General features: G+C 52.0%; 1 protein-coding gene across 1 annotated transcript; it reads right to left on the reverse strand.

Annotated features, from left to right (window-relative positions):
- Window positions 1–1,870: 1,870 nt before the first annotated feature.
- CCR9 (C-C motif chemokine receptor 9) lies at window positions 1,871–4,579 on the reverse strand. The gene is made up of 2 exons (XM_036333814.1): window positions 4,559–4,579; window positions 1,871–3,038 (listed from the first exon to the last, which is right to left on the reverse strand). Exons 1-2 carry the CDS (start codon window positions 4,577–4,579, stop codon window positions 1,950–1,952), a joined length of 1,110 nt encoding a protein of 369 aa, XP_036189707.1. The 3' UTR covers window positions 1,871–1,949.
- Window positions 4,580–15,330: the final 10,751 nt, after the last annotated feature.

Raw genomic sequence — 15,330 nt, forward strand, 5'->3', positions numbered from 1 at the left:
CTCAGCTCCACGGGGCCCATGACACGTCACACCAGAACCACAGTATCGAGAGGACCCAGGACGGAAGAGTTGTGTTCTCGCCCACCTGCGCACTGTTATTTAGGTTCGGCCCATGCTTGTTCCTTATTCTTCCAAGTTCCTCCAACGACATCTGGGTCTCCCGGGAATGGTGGCCATGCCGATGGCTCTGCCCATAGACTGACCTTGCAGCAGTCACCCTCCCCTTGACTGTGAGCAGAGCTTGTGGGACTGGAGCCCTTGTTGATGTGCTGGTCTGAGGCCAATGGTTATTCCATCAACTGCCCCTCATGGGATGGGTTAGCGAGGCCTTTGTAGGACCCCCTGTGCTCCCTCGTTGCTGCCTGTTTTCTGCGCACTTTCCCACTGACCCGTCGTTTAGAAGCGGCAGGAGGTGAAGGAGGATGTGGCAGGGTCCATCCAGGCTTCAGTGTCCCCTTTGGAAGGGATGGCCTGGCCTTGAAACCACGGTAAGTCCCGGCACACAGAGACAGGTGTCCTCTAGACACCTGCGAAGCTGCCGGGTCAGGCAAAGCTGCTCTGACAGTCCTTGGCAGTTCCCTGGACTAACTGGGCAAACCTGGGAAGTAAGTTTGACCAGAGGAGAGAGAAATGGGTCGGCCAACATGGTGTCCAGGTCTTTCGGAGATTCTTTTTCCTTATCCCAGTCTCTTCCTCACCACACTCCTCATATGGCTCTTTTCTCTGTAATTGTACATATTTAAAATATCAGGACAGAGTGAAGAAAATGACCAGTAATAGATATTTTAAAATGTACATCAAAAACTATTTCTAGTTTACCTAAAACTAACATAACATTGTATAACAACTGTAATTGAAAACTAAATTTAAAAAAATTTTTAAAGCATTTTTCTAATATATGAAATATTTTCAAATGTGATCAAATTGCCAAACAGCTAAAAGAAAGACGCAAAAAAAAAGATATTACTTTTTTCCAGTCGAATGTTTAAGTTGAAAGCTTTAAACGTGATAGCTGTATACACTAAGCAAGGAGAAGCATGGAGGCCGATGCCCTCCCAGCAGCCTCAGCAATGAGAGGGCCGGTGGACCAGCCCATTTACAGGGAGCCAAGTGGACCCTCACAAAAGCCACTGAGCTGAGCGAGCCCACAGGGGACCCGGGGCTGGTCCTCCCTGCACGGTCTGAGGAGATCGTTTCCATGACCCCAGTGGGCAAGCCGACTCCTCGCCACATCAGCCCTGAGGCAGGTGTGGAATCGCAGGGCCTCTGGCAGGACACAGAAACGGGTTGGAAGCCAACTGAACCCAGATGACTTGCTGGGATGGTCAGTCGCCCAGGGGCCCAGTGGCCAGTCCTGCAGATCGTTTCCAAACAGGCCCAAGGACCCTCCCTGGCCCAGAGCAGATCAAGGAGACCCGGGGGGACTGGATCTGAGGTTGTCTGGAAAGATTCTAGATTAAGACCTAGGCATAGGCATCAGCCTCAAAACCAGGGCAGAAACTCCTCAAAGATGGAAGTTTCCGTGAAATCTTGTGCAGTGGCCAACGCTTCGGTGTCTGCTTTGGAAGGGGTGGCTACAGAACTGAAACCATGGCAACTCCGGTGCTCTGAGAATCTCAGATGCCTCCCAAGGTCAGATGCATGAGTGCTCGGGCCAGGGGGGGCCGGGGGAGCCTGCATGCTGTCCATCAGTTCTCTGAAAATCGCAGGCATGGCAGCCAGGAGTCAGCAGCCCCGGATGCTGCCCCAGGATGGCTAGGCAGTTTTGAAAAAATCTGGCTTGGCGAATTCTTACTCAAACTAATAATATTCCAATTATTCCTTTCTGAGTTGTCTCTCTCTCACTTCCTCTTTCTTCTGTGGTGTCCCTTTGGTCCCATCAGTGGGGAAGCTGTGTCTGTATTTATTATCACTTCCAAAGGGACCATCCACCCCTGCGAGACGGTCCCTCACAAGGAGAGAGCCCCTGAAGTTGTCTCCAGGAGCACCGAGGACATCTTCAAGCTACCCTCTCTTCTGGCAAAGGAGGCCCACTGAGCCTGGCTGATGCAGCCCAGGTTCTTCAGGGTCTTCACAAGATCCCGGCGGAATCTCTCGCCCACAAACACGTAGAGGACTGGGTTCAGGCAGCTGTGGAAGAAGGCAATGGTTTGCGTGACCTGGAAGCAGATGTCAAGGTTGATGGAAACAGCACAGCTTGAGATGAACCGGGCGTAGGCGTCGATGGTCTGCACCAACAGGATGCAGTTGTAGGGGAACTGAGATAAGACAAAGACAGTAAGGACGGTGATGGTCACCTTCAGGGCCTTGTGCTTGGAAGACTTCTTGGCTTGGGTCAGAGTGTGAATGATGATGGTGTAGCAGCAAGCCATGACCACAAAGGGAAGGAAGAACCCCAGGATCACCTTCAGGGTCAAGACGACCGACTTCGACTTGGTACTCTCATCACGAGGGTACACCATGGTGCAGACGGTGATGTTAGAATCCCTCTTGAGTTGGCTGTACAGGATTTCTGGGATGCAGAGAGCGGCCGCCATTACCCAGACGACAATGCAAACCATTTTGCTGTAGAGAAGCCTTTTCTGCCTCCAGGTCTGCGCTCGCGTGGCCTGGGCAATGGCGATATACCTGTCCACGCTGATGCACATGATCAGCAGCCCACAGCTGTAGAAGTTCATCTTGTACATGCTGTTGACCGCTTTGCACATGAAGGTCTGGAATTTCCACTGGTCGGCAGCGGCGATGGCCCAGAAGGGAAGAGTGGCCAGAAAGAGAAGGTCGGCGATGGCCAGATTCAGCAGGAACATGTCCGTCATGGTCTTCACCCTGGTGCAGTACCAGTAGACGAGGATGACCAGACTGTTGCCCACGGTGCCCACGATGAACACCAGCCAGTACAAGGGCGGGAGGAAGTGGCTCGCAAACTCCCTGACGTTGTTTTTCTTACAGAAAAATTCCAACCAGTTTAAGTTCTCATAGTCATCCATGGAAGACGTGGAGTCATAGCTGAAGTCATCAGACAGATTAGGGACAGGACTCTGCAAGAGGACGCAAGACGGCATTAGGTCAAGGACACTCTTTTGGAGGCTCTGATGGCAGAGGCATGGACCGCTTGACCCTTCCAAGCCCCAAAGCCTTTGATAAGACAAAAGAAATATACATGCAGAAAACAGGGATTCTGAGAGCATCTGCTTGGATCATAACATTTATTTATTCAACAAATGTTTGTTGAGCACCTATGGTATGTCAGATACTCTGTATGTGCTGAAGATACAGAGGTGGATAAGTCAGCATGGTTCCTCTCTCCTGGAACTCACCGTTCATGGAGGGCACACACAAGGGGTGAGCAATTGCAGGACACGTGACAGGTCTCTCATGGGGCAATGCCCCTCGGGACCACTGATGGGCACAAACTGTTATCACACTCTGCGAATGATGCTGACTGCCCCTTCTCCTCTCTGTTCTGTCCTCCCCAAAAAGGTCCTCAGAGGCTCTTCAACTTTTCTGGGTCCAGATCCCTCTGAGACTTCTGAGAGCTATGGGTCCTCTGCTCCAGCAGCACCAACCGTACCCACACATATGAGCACACATGTACACACGTGCATGCACACACATTCACACACTCTCACACACATGCACATACACAAGCCCCAAGACAGGTTGTACCATTTTTAGGGTCCCTTATTCAAAATTTGTTAAGAATTTCAGGCCCTAACCAGTTTGGCTCAGCGAATAGAGCGTCGGCCTGCGGACTGAAGGGTCCCAGGTTCAATTCCGGTCAAGGGCATGTACCTGGATTGCAGGCACATCCCCAGTGGGGGGCGTGCAAGAGGCAGCTGAATCAATGTTTCTCTCTCATCGATGTTTCTAACTCTGTATCCCTCTTCCTCTCCCTTGCTCTCTGTAAAAAATCAATAAAATACATTTAAAAAAAATTTTTCAAAACAGTAGAGCATTAAATCACACAAGTGGCACCTCTAAGTACAGGGCCCTGTGCAGTGTACAGGGCAGACTCCCATGATGCAGTCCCTCACAAGCACACATACACATGCAAACACATGCAATTCATGCATAGATTTGCACATGCACACTCACATATGCACAAACATGCCTGCCCTCTTGCACACATGCACATATACACATATTGCACACACTGTTCAGACACATGTACACACATGCATGCCCACATAACACCCCTCCTTATAGTTTGGGTGGGTTCCTGGCCCAGAGTCAGTCCAGAACCCCTGCTAAGGGAAGTGGAGATTGGGCTGGTGATCAGAACCCTGAGCCATGAGCCCTTGAGAAAGGGATGGAGGGTGGGAGGGAGCAAAAATCTAAAATTGCATTTTCCTCTGTCTTCACAGCATACCCCAAAGGGCTTCTGGTTCTCCACATGTGTAAAGCCCTCTGCACTGCGCATCGACTGCCTCTATGGGGCGCTGCTCAGCGGGGATCTTACCCAGGGAACCCTCCCAGAGAAATCCCTCCCCCACCCTGGATTCTTTCCCACACCCCCAGAAAGGGCAAGACAGGAGTGCATTTCAGGAGCTATACTCACTGTGAATTCTAGGGGTGTCATGGTGCGTCAGCAGCAAGCTCGCTTCTAGAAAGAGAGGGCAAAGATAAAGAAGAGGCTTGTCAAGGAGCAGTGATACACACCTAATGGTGGAGGTTCAATGTTAAATCTGTTTTCCTCATGAAAAAGATCGCAAGCAAGGTTGGGGTGCACGCCGTGCCGATGTCAGTCAGATAGTCTACATTCCAGAATCATCTTGATTGTTCACGTAGACGTGAGCGAAGCCTTCCTCTGAGGGCCCTGGCGCCTTCCCATTCCAGCGTCCTGTCCGTCAGCCTGGCTTCTCTTGGCTCAGCTTCTCTGTCAGAGTCTGTTTACCTGAATCCCCTCTTCCCCATGTTATCAGCCTGACGACCCCAGGACCGTGGGTGACTTGGGAATGCTCGGGCCCAAACTCCGCAGGGGCAGGGGCAAGGCCTCTGGGTAACCAGGTGGCAAGAACATGAAAGGTGGGTGGCATCTGCCCGCATCGGAGTCCCTCTCCCAGAGGGCCCAGCGCCCCAGCACCTGCCTGCACGCTGGCTTACCAGCTCAGAGAAGGGTAAAGGGCCCTGTTTTCCCTGGATCCTGACTCCTGCACGAAAAGTAAGTCCTAGGTTTGTTTACCAAAGAAGAGGTAGTGACCTCATGTACAGGCCCTGGCTGACCGCAGGCCGGCTCCGCTGCTGTTTCCAGGTATTTGCATCTCTGTGAAAGCCACATGCCTGTAGGACCGAGGGACCCACATCTGGACTCCCTCAGGGCAGGGCCTGGGCCTGAGCGGGCGGGTCCTCCCACTCTGTGGTGTCCAGCGCCACACCCAAGCTCTAGAAGGAACCCTTCTCCGTCATCGTCATCGATCCCACCCTAACCTGCTGGTTTCCTTTTCATAACACAGCACCGTGACTCGTCCTGCTTTTCTGAAAGCCAGTGGTTTTCAGTGCATACCGTGTGAGACAACCGCTTTGGAAAAGCATTTGCCAGTTTCTTAAAAAATGAAACATGCCTACACTCTCCGTGCGCTTCGCCATCCCACTCCTGAGTGTTTGCCTAAGAAAAATGCAAGAAAGACTATCCACACAAACACTAAAGCACCAGTGTTCGCAGCAGCTTTACTTGTAACAGTCCCGACGCCCTTCAAGCGTAGTGGAAGGATGAGTAAAATATGAACCCTTGCTACAGAGTGGAGGCGAATGGCTGGTACACCGGCTGGGTGAATAGCTACCTGTCTTTGATTGTCGTTGGACCGTGGTTATGGTTGGTTACCGCTGGATTCGGGGTGCACACAGGGATCGCTGAGAATGGTGTTGGTGAGAGGTCGGGGACGGGCCTCCAAGCGGCTGTGGGGAGCGTAAGTTTAGGTGATCTTTTTGGAGGGTGAAGCCGTATCTGTCCAAATTACAAAGCACAACGGCTCTGACTCAGCAGCTCATCTGCTGGGAACACACCTACTGGTATTATCTCAAAAGAACACAGAACCATGCACAGGGCCATGTGCCAGCATTCCCCCCCAGGACAAAAAACAAAACAAAACAAAAAGCTAGAAAAAACCTAACTATGCAGAAACTGGTCATATTCCAATGCATCTGTTCAATAAACCACCCGGAGCCAGTAAATAGAATAGAATAGACCTCACAGTCATACAAAGAGCTCAGCAAGATCATTAGGTGAAAATGTCTGGTGTAGAAGGCTGCGTTGTGTGACCTTTTAAAATCTACATAAAAGGTGACACACCTCACAGCTGATTCGCACTGAAACATTGCCTGGCAGGAGCTTGAACAATGAGGGCCAGTGCAAAGTGAGACTTTCATTTTTTCCTTTACTTTGTGCATGAAGTTTGACGAGCTAGCATAAAAATAACCTGTCAGCTGTACTTAAAAAAAAAAAAAAAAAAAAAAAAAGGCCCCATTGCTCTTCTGCTTCCTGGACCTGTTTGCAAAGCTCGTCCGGAGGAGGAACTCGAGCCGCCCAGCTGGCCGGGGCCGCTCGTGGAGCGCACGTCTGTCTCCCATTCAGTTCTCCAAACTGCTCTGCGTCTTTGAAACCCTGCGCTGGCTTTTTATAAGGGTTATCTCTCTTCCGTGACAAGGGTGTTTCTGGCTCATAGAAAATTTGGAGAGAGCCAAAGAGCAAAAACGAACCATTTTCCTCCCCAGACCTAGACACCCCCGGCGGCCTTGCTCTCCATTCCCCTCTGTCTTAGTCAGAATACTTGAGTATTTTATTTGTAAACTGCGAAGCCGCAGGGCGCGCTGTCATTTTCTTCTTGCCCCTGAGAAGGAGGGAAAAACAGAGCGGGGAAACCCCACATGTGACAAAAGGTACAGAGACTGTTGGGAGTGCCCTGGTGCCTGACTCAGTGATGCCCCACATCTCTGCCCCTGCTGCTCAGAGTCGCCCCGTCCCGGGCTCTGCACCTAAACTGGAAAGCCCGCCTGAGTTTTGCAGCACAGTGAGCTGAGGCGGGGGGAGCACCATGGGCCAGAAGTGAAAGACCCCATCTGGCCCTGGGCATCCCTTTCTGCCTGTGGACCCTGGCAAGGGGTGACAGATCCTCACTGAGCCTGGGTTTCCTCGTCTGTAAAAGGGAGGTGACCCCGGCCAGTGTGGCTCAGTGGTTGAGCATCGACTTATGAACCAGGAGTTCAGGGTTCGATTCCTGGTCAGGGCACATGCCCGGGCTACAGGCTCGATCCCCAGGAGGGAACATGCAGGAGGCAGTCAATCAATGATTCTCTCTCATGATGGATGTTTCTTGCTCTATCTCTCCCTCTCCCTTCCTCTCTGAAATCAATAAAAACATGTATTTATAAAAAGGGAGATGATAGCCAACCTTCTCCGAGGGCTTGTTGGGAGGGTCAAGAGCAATGCCGTGCATGAATGCTTTTTGCAGAATGCAGAGAGCTCTGTGAGAACAAGGGGACGGTCTTCATCCCACAGCTCACTTACCAAGTGTGCCTTGATGCCTGATTCACTTGCTTAGCTTAAACAGTGTATCAGACATGACCTGTGTCCTCACAGCTCATGGCCACAAATACCAACAATGGTGAATGCTATGAAACGCTTTTGGGAATTAGGAGAAAGAAGTCACATTCTCCAACGCTGGGAGAAATCCAGGAGGGCTTCACTGAGGAGGTGGTATTTTTGCTGGCCCTTGGAGCCTGGAGATCACAGAGACACATACAATGAAGGAAGAGAACATTGCTCCAGGGCAAAGAAGCATATCAACAAAGGCATGAAAGCCAGAAAGCATGAGATGTGTGCCCCTCGCATCTTCCTTGGAGGCAGAGGAAAGCGAGAGACCTGCTGAGTCTCCAAAAGTGGAACATGCCTCTTAGACAAGTTAGCCTGGAATCAGTTTTTCTTTCTGTTCTCTACTGTCCTCACGTAACCAAGATTAAAGTGAGCAGGGAGCAGCTGTGGGCGCAGTAACGCCCCCCATCCATAGACTTCATGGCTCACAGTAGTAAACCAGCAAATTGGACACTTACATGAGTCAGGAATGTGGGCCCTTCCTTTGATCTTTGTCCAGTTTGCTACAGGGTCAGGCCCACCCCCCAGGTCCCCATAGGCACTGACCTGGCCCCCAAGGGCTCCCAGTGGGAGCCTGTGAACGGGGCTCCTGAGTAGACAGGCAAATCATGGAAGAAAGAGGCTTCCATTAGCTCTGGTTTGTTCCATCTGCAGGAGATGGGCATGGGGACTGCTGGCTCACCCCACCCCAGGCCGGCACTCAGCACAGCTCACCTGCCCTGCCAGTGGCGGGAGCAGCAGCTGATTAAGAACTCAAGAGGGGTATGTTTGAAAGGCAAAACAGTATTCATTGATGAGTCATTTAAAAGAAAGCAGCTTGGCTGATTTCTGATTAGAAAGGAGTCTTTTCACACCGTACCAGGAAAATCCCCCCAACGCAAGCACGCATCATGAAAGAAATGAAAACACAAACGCCTCTTGTCTAGTTTAGCCGCTGTTAACTTTCCCAGACACCTCCTCCTGTTAGATGATTCCCTGCACACACACACACACACACACACACACTCTTAATGGTGAGGAAATCCGACTGCACACACAATGCTCTGTCTTGCTTTCTAGTGAACAGTCCCTCATGGGCCACTTTTAATGCCAATTTAACATGGAGCCACAACATCCGATTGGGTGGCTGCTGAGTATTTCGTTGTCTGGATGGGCTACAATCTATTTGACCCATCACCTCCTGGGCATGTCACCGCTCACCCTGGAAGCCTGGTACTCATGACCACTGAACACGTACACAAAAGCCTGGGTCTTAGAAGCTATTGTGACTGCACACAGCTGAGGGCACAGGTGGCCCAGGGACGTGGAGGAGGAGGTAGCGGGGTACTCACCTTGAAGGGCAGCACGCGAGAGAAGCTCGGGGAGAAGGGGCCGCCAGCTGTGCCTGGGAGGGGCTGGCTTGCTGTCTGCCTGGGACGAGAGGCAAGCCTTCTGAGCAGGCAGCGACCCGGTGAAAACAGCACAGAGGAAGCCAGGCCACCCCTGTCGGTGCTGTCACTGGTGGGGTGGGCCCAGAGGGTGGGGAGTGGGGTGTCACCAGCTGCAGCTTTCAGCAATTCGCAGCGTTGATGGTTTGCAACCAGAAATGAAAAGCCAGGGGAAGCTGGGCTAAGCTAAAACCATCTCTGAACACACATGTACAGGCTGATCATGCAAGAATAGAGTTTTTTTCCTGGACGGTGCGGCTGCTGACAGGAAAAGGGAAGTGGAGAGTCCCAGTGAGGGCCGGACCGTCAGCTGGTGAAGGTGCATCTGTCAGGTCTCTTCAGGTGCTGGTGTCTGAGCAGGCCTGGGGGATCGTCGCCCCAGAGCTGTCCATCACCTTGGGACCCTTTGGCCTTGACCTAAACCCATTGAGCCGTGCAATCCGATACAGTGACTGGTAGCCCCATGTGCCTCTTTAATTTAAAATTAATTCAAATGTGCTGAAACCGGTTTGGCTCAGTGGATAGAGCGTCGGCCTGCGGACTGAAAGGTCCCAGGTTCGATTCCGGTCAAGGGCATGTACCTGGGTTGCGGGCACATCCCCAGTGGGAGGTGTGCAGGAGGCAGCTGATCGATGTCTCTCATTGATGTTTCTAACTCTCTATCTCTCTCCCTTCCTCTCTGTGAAAGATCAATAAAATATATTAAAAAATAAATAAAAAAAAATAAAAATAAAATTAATTCAAATGTAACTAGTTCCTTAGTCACACGAGCCACACGGCAGGTGTGAGATAGCCGCACGGAGCCAGGGACAGCGTGCCCGTCCTCTCTGGCATCCTATCGAATGGCACTACGTTAGCCAACATGTGGCACAGACCTAGGCACACAGGGAATGCTGGGGGACCGCAAGCACCGTAAACTCGGGGTCACCTAGAGCAAGATTTTATTTGGACGTGGCCACTATACATCAGATACATTAACACTGATCATATGTTTCATTTTATTCATTATGGGTGTTTAGATGAAATTTTGGAAAAAGCCTAAACTTACAAAATGTGTTTTTTAAAATATATTTTTATTGATTTCAGAGAGGAAAGGAGAGGGGGAGAGAGATAGACACATCCATGATGAGAGAGAATCATTGATCGGCTGCCGCCTACATTGGGATGGAGCCTGCAACCCGGGCATGTGCCCTGACCGGGAATCGAACTGTGACCTCCTGGTTCGTAAGTTGATGCTCAACCACTGAGCCACGCCAGCCGCCAGCCGGGCCAAAATGTTATGTTTCTAACGAGGCTCGCAGCGGGAGTCTCCCCAGCCACGTCGATGGCGGCCTTGGATCGCGACACAATTGCACCCCCGCTGGGCTCAGAGGAAAGCCCCAAGTGGGTCCCCTGCTGTGATTATGATAGAGTCTTTCAGACTTGCTCTGAGGACAATCACAACCACAGTCCCGTGGAGACAGTTCCCCTGGTCAGTGCCCCCCCACCCTGTGGACCCGGCGGTGCCCTCCAGCAGAGTGGGCCTCCCAGACACAGGGCCCCTCAAGTCACCATCCATCTGGACAGAAAAGAAAACAAAGGGTGAGATGCAGTTGGATTGATTACCTACATAGGAAGGGCCAACACTCAGCCCTCCAACGGGCGCAGTAAGAATGAAAGCAGTGGTTGATGCAGCCGCCGCCTCCATGGAGCCCTGAGTTCCCTGAGCGTCCTGTCGAAAGGGTGCATGGCTGGGAAGCAGCCCCTCGCGCCTCCCTCTTCACTGGCCACTGTGACAGAGAAGGAAGGGGCAGCAGAGGGAGGACAATGCGCTGCTAACTGCCTCTCCCGCTGTCTTTGCGTGGAGAGCCGTGAACCGGCTTCTCCCTGGGTCTGACGGGGCGGGAAGGCTTTCGGGAGGCTAGGCTGGCACGCCCTGCCCCTGTGGTGCAGGAAGATGCTGGGCTTTCCACCTTCTCGGGGCCCAGGCTGTTTCTTCCCCAGGTAAGGGCATCCCACTGCTTGCCCACCTGCTGCCTGGGTGAGAGGGTGGGAGGAAGGGAAGTGGGGCAGGCAGTGGGGGAGAAAAGGATTAAAGGCACCATAGGGAACCCTGGGGTCCCATTAGGTAGCCTCCGGGCCTGGAAGAGCTGCCTTAGAACTCCCAGGTCCCCTCCCCGGGGAGGGGGGTGCAGAGAGGAGCCTGGTTGGGGGTGGGGGGCACGAGGCTGCCGGGAAGCGGGAGAGAGGACCCACTCATTTCTCGGAGCCTGGGACCGATGTGGTTGTGGTAGCTGTCGTGGGTTTAGGTTCGTTCCCCGGAGGGAAAGCCCCATTCTTTTGTTTTCTTGGCTGCGTTTCTCTCTTCGCAGGTAGAATCCAGGGCTGGGCGGTTCTGAGAGGTTGCAGGTTCCCCTTTGCAATGGGCATTACTCTGCATTCTCACCCGGCGAAGGGGAGTTCCCGAGGGCAGGGCCGGGGTCGCGGGGCCGGGTGCGGGGCTCACGCTCCAGCATTCCCACGTTCTGAGCGCCTAACACGGTTTGCCTGCCGCCCTCCGTTTCCAGGGCCTCCACGTTTAAACCAGGCTCGGGTCTGTCCTCCTTCTGAGGCTCCCACACATCCTGGGAGAGTGATGATGTGAGGTGTCTATTCTTCATGGACTAAGGCCTTACCTGAACCTGGGGAGTCCAGAGTGTCTGCAAGGGGTTCACAGGAGCCCGGTGGGGAGAGTCTGAGGGGGGCAGTGGCCAGGGCCCCAATGGCAAACGTCCGAGGGATAAATCTGTAAGGACTCTCCTTCTGCCCACTGGTCCCATGAGGCTGGGGACCCTGGGGGCTTGGCCATGGTTGCAGCCCAGCAGCGATTGATGTCTCTCTCTCTCTCTCTCTCTCTCTCTCTCTCTCTCTCTCTCTCCCTCTCCCTCCCTTTCTCCGCCTTCCCCTCTGAAATCAATAAAAATATTTTTAAATTTTTAACAAATTAAAATTGGCTTAAACTTAAATGTAAACAGCTACCTATGGCTAGTGGCCACCATGGTGGACAGTTCAGGTCTGGACGGACCACCTTCCAGCAGCTGATATCTCTCCCTAAGCCGGCACCTTGGGACGGCTCTGTCTGTGATACAAGCCTAGACCTCTGGGGCTTGGGGGCCACTCTCCTCTCGCCAGGGGCAGAGGGGCTTGAAGGGGAGCCCCTCCCTTATCTTTTGCCAGATTCAGTGGCCATGACTAGCCATTGAAAGCGAGGAGGCCGGATAGGAGGCAGTTGTCAGAGGCAGAGAGAGAGAGAATGAATGAATGAGTGGCGGTCCCCACCCTGCAGCAGCGGGAATGAAAGGGATGGGGGCCACAAGAGCTGACATACGACAGGAAAGGGGAGCGCAAGGTCACTTGGCGGCTCCGGAGAGACTTGGGTGCCTTCACAGAGAGGGGTCGTGAGAGGAAAAGTTGGTTTGAGCCGACAGTGACGCACTTAGCATTGGATGTGATGTGGTCCAGGGATTGGAGTGGACATATCTGGAGCTCAGAGGGAGGTCAAGAGTTCATCTTGCAGCCTCCAAGCTCTTGCAGAACCTGAGCTATTTATAAGGGAGATGAATGTCCTCCCCACTTCCTCCGTGGTCTGTGCCTGCAGCAGGTGAAACGTGAGACCAGTTGCAGGATTTATCTCATGTGCCCCAACTCTTAGCGATAAAGCTCAGCCCTTCTGCCTGGACACACTTGCTCACTGGAAGAGCTCAGCTGAGTCCTTCACTCAGCATCTCCATGTCACATTCCTACTCTGTGCCTGCTCTGATCTAAGAGACAGTGGTGAAGCAGTAAACGAGACAGATCATATTAAACTAAATGACAGAATTGGAGCAGAGAGATGACAGTGTGGCTTCGGGAGGGCTCGCTAAAGAGATGACATTGAAGAAGAAGTCCCCATAAAGGTGAAGACTGGGGAGACCATTCCCAGCAGAGGGGGCCAGTGGCAGGAAGAGTTGGCCGTGCCCCGGGATGTCAAGACCATATGCTAGGGACAGAGAGGGCTGGGGGGCAGCCAGAGAAACGGTGGGCCCCCTCGTGCGGGGACTAGAGGCCAGGGTCGTCGTTTTGATCTGATGCCAGGCGTGAGGTTTACATAAACGTAAGAGGTTTACACAGACAGTGACATGACCCGACCTCCACGTCTCACAGCTCACGGGCTGCTGCGTGGGAGACTTCAAGGAAAACAGCAAGAGCTCGCGTGGTTTCTCTGCAGGCTCTCGGCGTGAGGCCCACCTGCCAGAGCAGCTGGCGGATCCCTGAGCTCGGCCCGCAGGAGCCAGACCCCGCGCCTGCCGGCCACTGTCCCTGCTCCCTCTCTGACTGTAGGGAGGCGTGGGTGTGAGTCCGAACACCCATGTCCCTCCCTCTCTGACACCCAGGCTGAGGGAGGGCACCCCGCTGACGGCAGGTAACTTTTGCAGCGCTGGTGACAACCAGACCATGAGATGTGCTGATGGCTTTTTAAAAAATAAGTTTTGCGTTTTTTTAAAAGCAGTTTTGGGTTCACAGCAAATTTGAGCAGAAGGTACAGAGTTCCCACACGCAGGCATCCCCACCAGAGTGATTCATCTGTTACCACTGATGAACCTCCACTGTCGTCATAACCACCCAGCGTCCACAGTTCACCCGAGGGCTCACGCTTGGTGCCGGGAGCCGGTCCATCCTTGCTGTTTCAAAGGACCTGGTATATATGGCATACTGTCCTTAAAATGTTTGCTCACCTTCTTGGTACTATGTGTTTTAACCAAGGTCTCTGAGAAAGGTTGTTTCCCCCAAGTATGGATTTTCCCCTGAAGTTAGGGAGGGAATAAAACCTCTTAACTAAGTGCCAGGCGGGTAATTAATCACTTTAACTATGAACAATCATGCTTAAGCTACATAATCTTTACTCCCTGGAATGGAGATAAGAAACGCCCTAACCTTTGTAATAGAGAGTGATAGGATTGAATCAACTGGTATAAATACAGACGTAATAAGACAGCAAGAGACAGAACTTAGAACACAGAACTTAGAACACAGAACTAAGAAGACAGAACCAGGAGGCACAGAACCTACACAGAACATTCTCTAGAGACAGAAGAACTTCGCTGGAGAGAACATGGCAAAAGATCCTGGACAGAAACTGGCCTCAGAACCTAGAGACAGAACCTAGCGAGAGAACATGGCAAAAGATCCTGGACTGAACCTGACTACAGAAATTGGCAAGAGAACCTGACTAGAACCTGGTGACTGAACCTGGCTGGAGAACATGGACACAGAACCTGGCTGGAGAACCTAGCGAGGGAACATGGCTACAGAACCTGACTGGAGAACATGGAGATCCTAAGCAGAACTTCGCTGGAGATCCAGACCAGAACTTGGCTGGAGATCCTGGCTAGAGATCCTGGCTAGGCTGCTGATCAACTGAACGTTGTCTCCGTGTCATTCCTTCTTCGCCGACTCCGTCCACACCTTTGGGGACCCCTGGACCTGCTGGGGTGGGACCCCTGCAGCTTGGTGTTGTAGGTTCTTGGGGTTTGGACAAAGGTCTGATGACGTATCCACCCTGAGAGTATCGCACGGAGTAGTCCCACGGCTTTAGAAATCCTCTGCTTCTTCATTCCTCTCCCCCAGCCCCCCGCAACCACTGATCTTTTTACCGCCTCCATCATTTTGCCTTTTCCAGAATGTCTTATAGCTGGAATCATGCAGTATGTAGCCTTTTCAGCTTGGCCTCTTTCACTTAGTAATATGCACTTAAGGTTCCTCCACGTCTACTCATGACTTGATAGCTCGTTTCTTTTTATCACTGAGTAATATTCCATTGTCTGGATGGACCACTTTCTACGTATCCATTCACCTGCTGAAGGACATCTTGGTTGCGTCCAAGTTTGGGCAATTGTGAATAAAGCTGCTGTAAACATCTATGGGCAGGTTTTTGTGTGGGCATACAGTTTGAACACGTTCAGGAGAATTCCAAGGAGCATGCTTGCTGGATCATAGGGTAAGAGGAAGTTTGTTTTGTAAGAAACTACCCAACTGTCTTCCACGATGGCCGTACCATTTAGAATCCCCACCAGCAATGAATGGGGGTGTTTGATGCCGTCGTGTCCTGGATGTTGGCCATTCTAATAGGTGCGTAGTGGCATCTCATTATTTTAACTTGCATTTCCCTGATGACATATGACATGGAGCATACGTTCATATACTTATGTGCCATCTGTGTATCTTTTCTGGTGAGGCGTCTGTTCAGATCTTCGGCCCATTTTAAATTCAGGTTGTTTATTTTCTTATTGATGAGTTTTAAGAGTTCTTTGTATATCT

This window comes from Myotis myotis, unplaced genomic scaffold (assembly GCF_014108235.1).
Source record: "Myotis myotis isolate mMyoMyo1 unplaced genomic scaffold, mMyoMyo1.p scaffold_m19_p_13, whole genome shotgun sequence".
Lineage (NCBI taxonomy): Eukaryota > Metazoa > Chordata > Mammalia > Chiroptera > Vespertilionidae > Myotis > Myotis myotis.

Excerpts from the sequence above, each read along its gene's own strand:
- CCR9 (XM_036333814.1), bottom strand. The coding sequence starts at position 4,579 with ATGACACCCCTAGAATTCACA. Across the intron at positions 3,039-4,558 it reads TGACACCCCTAGAATTCACA|AGTCCTGTCCCTAATCTGTC; the intron begins GTGAGTATAGCT and ends GTCCTCTTGCAG.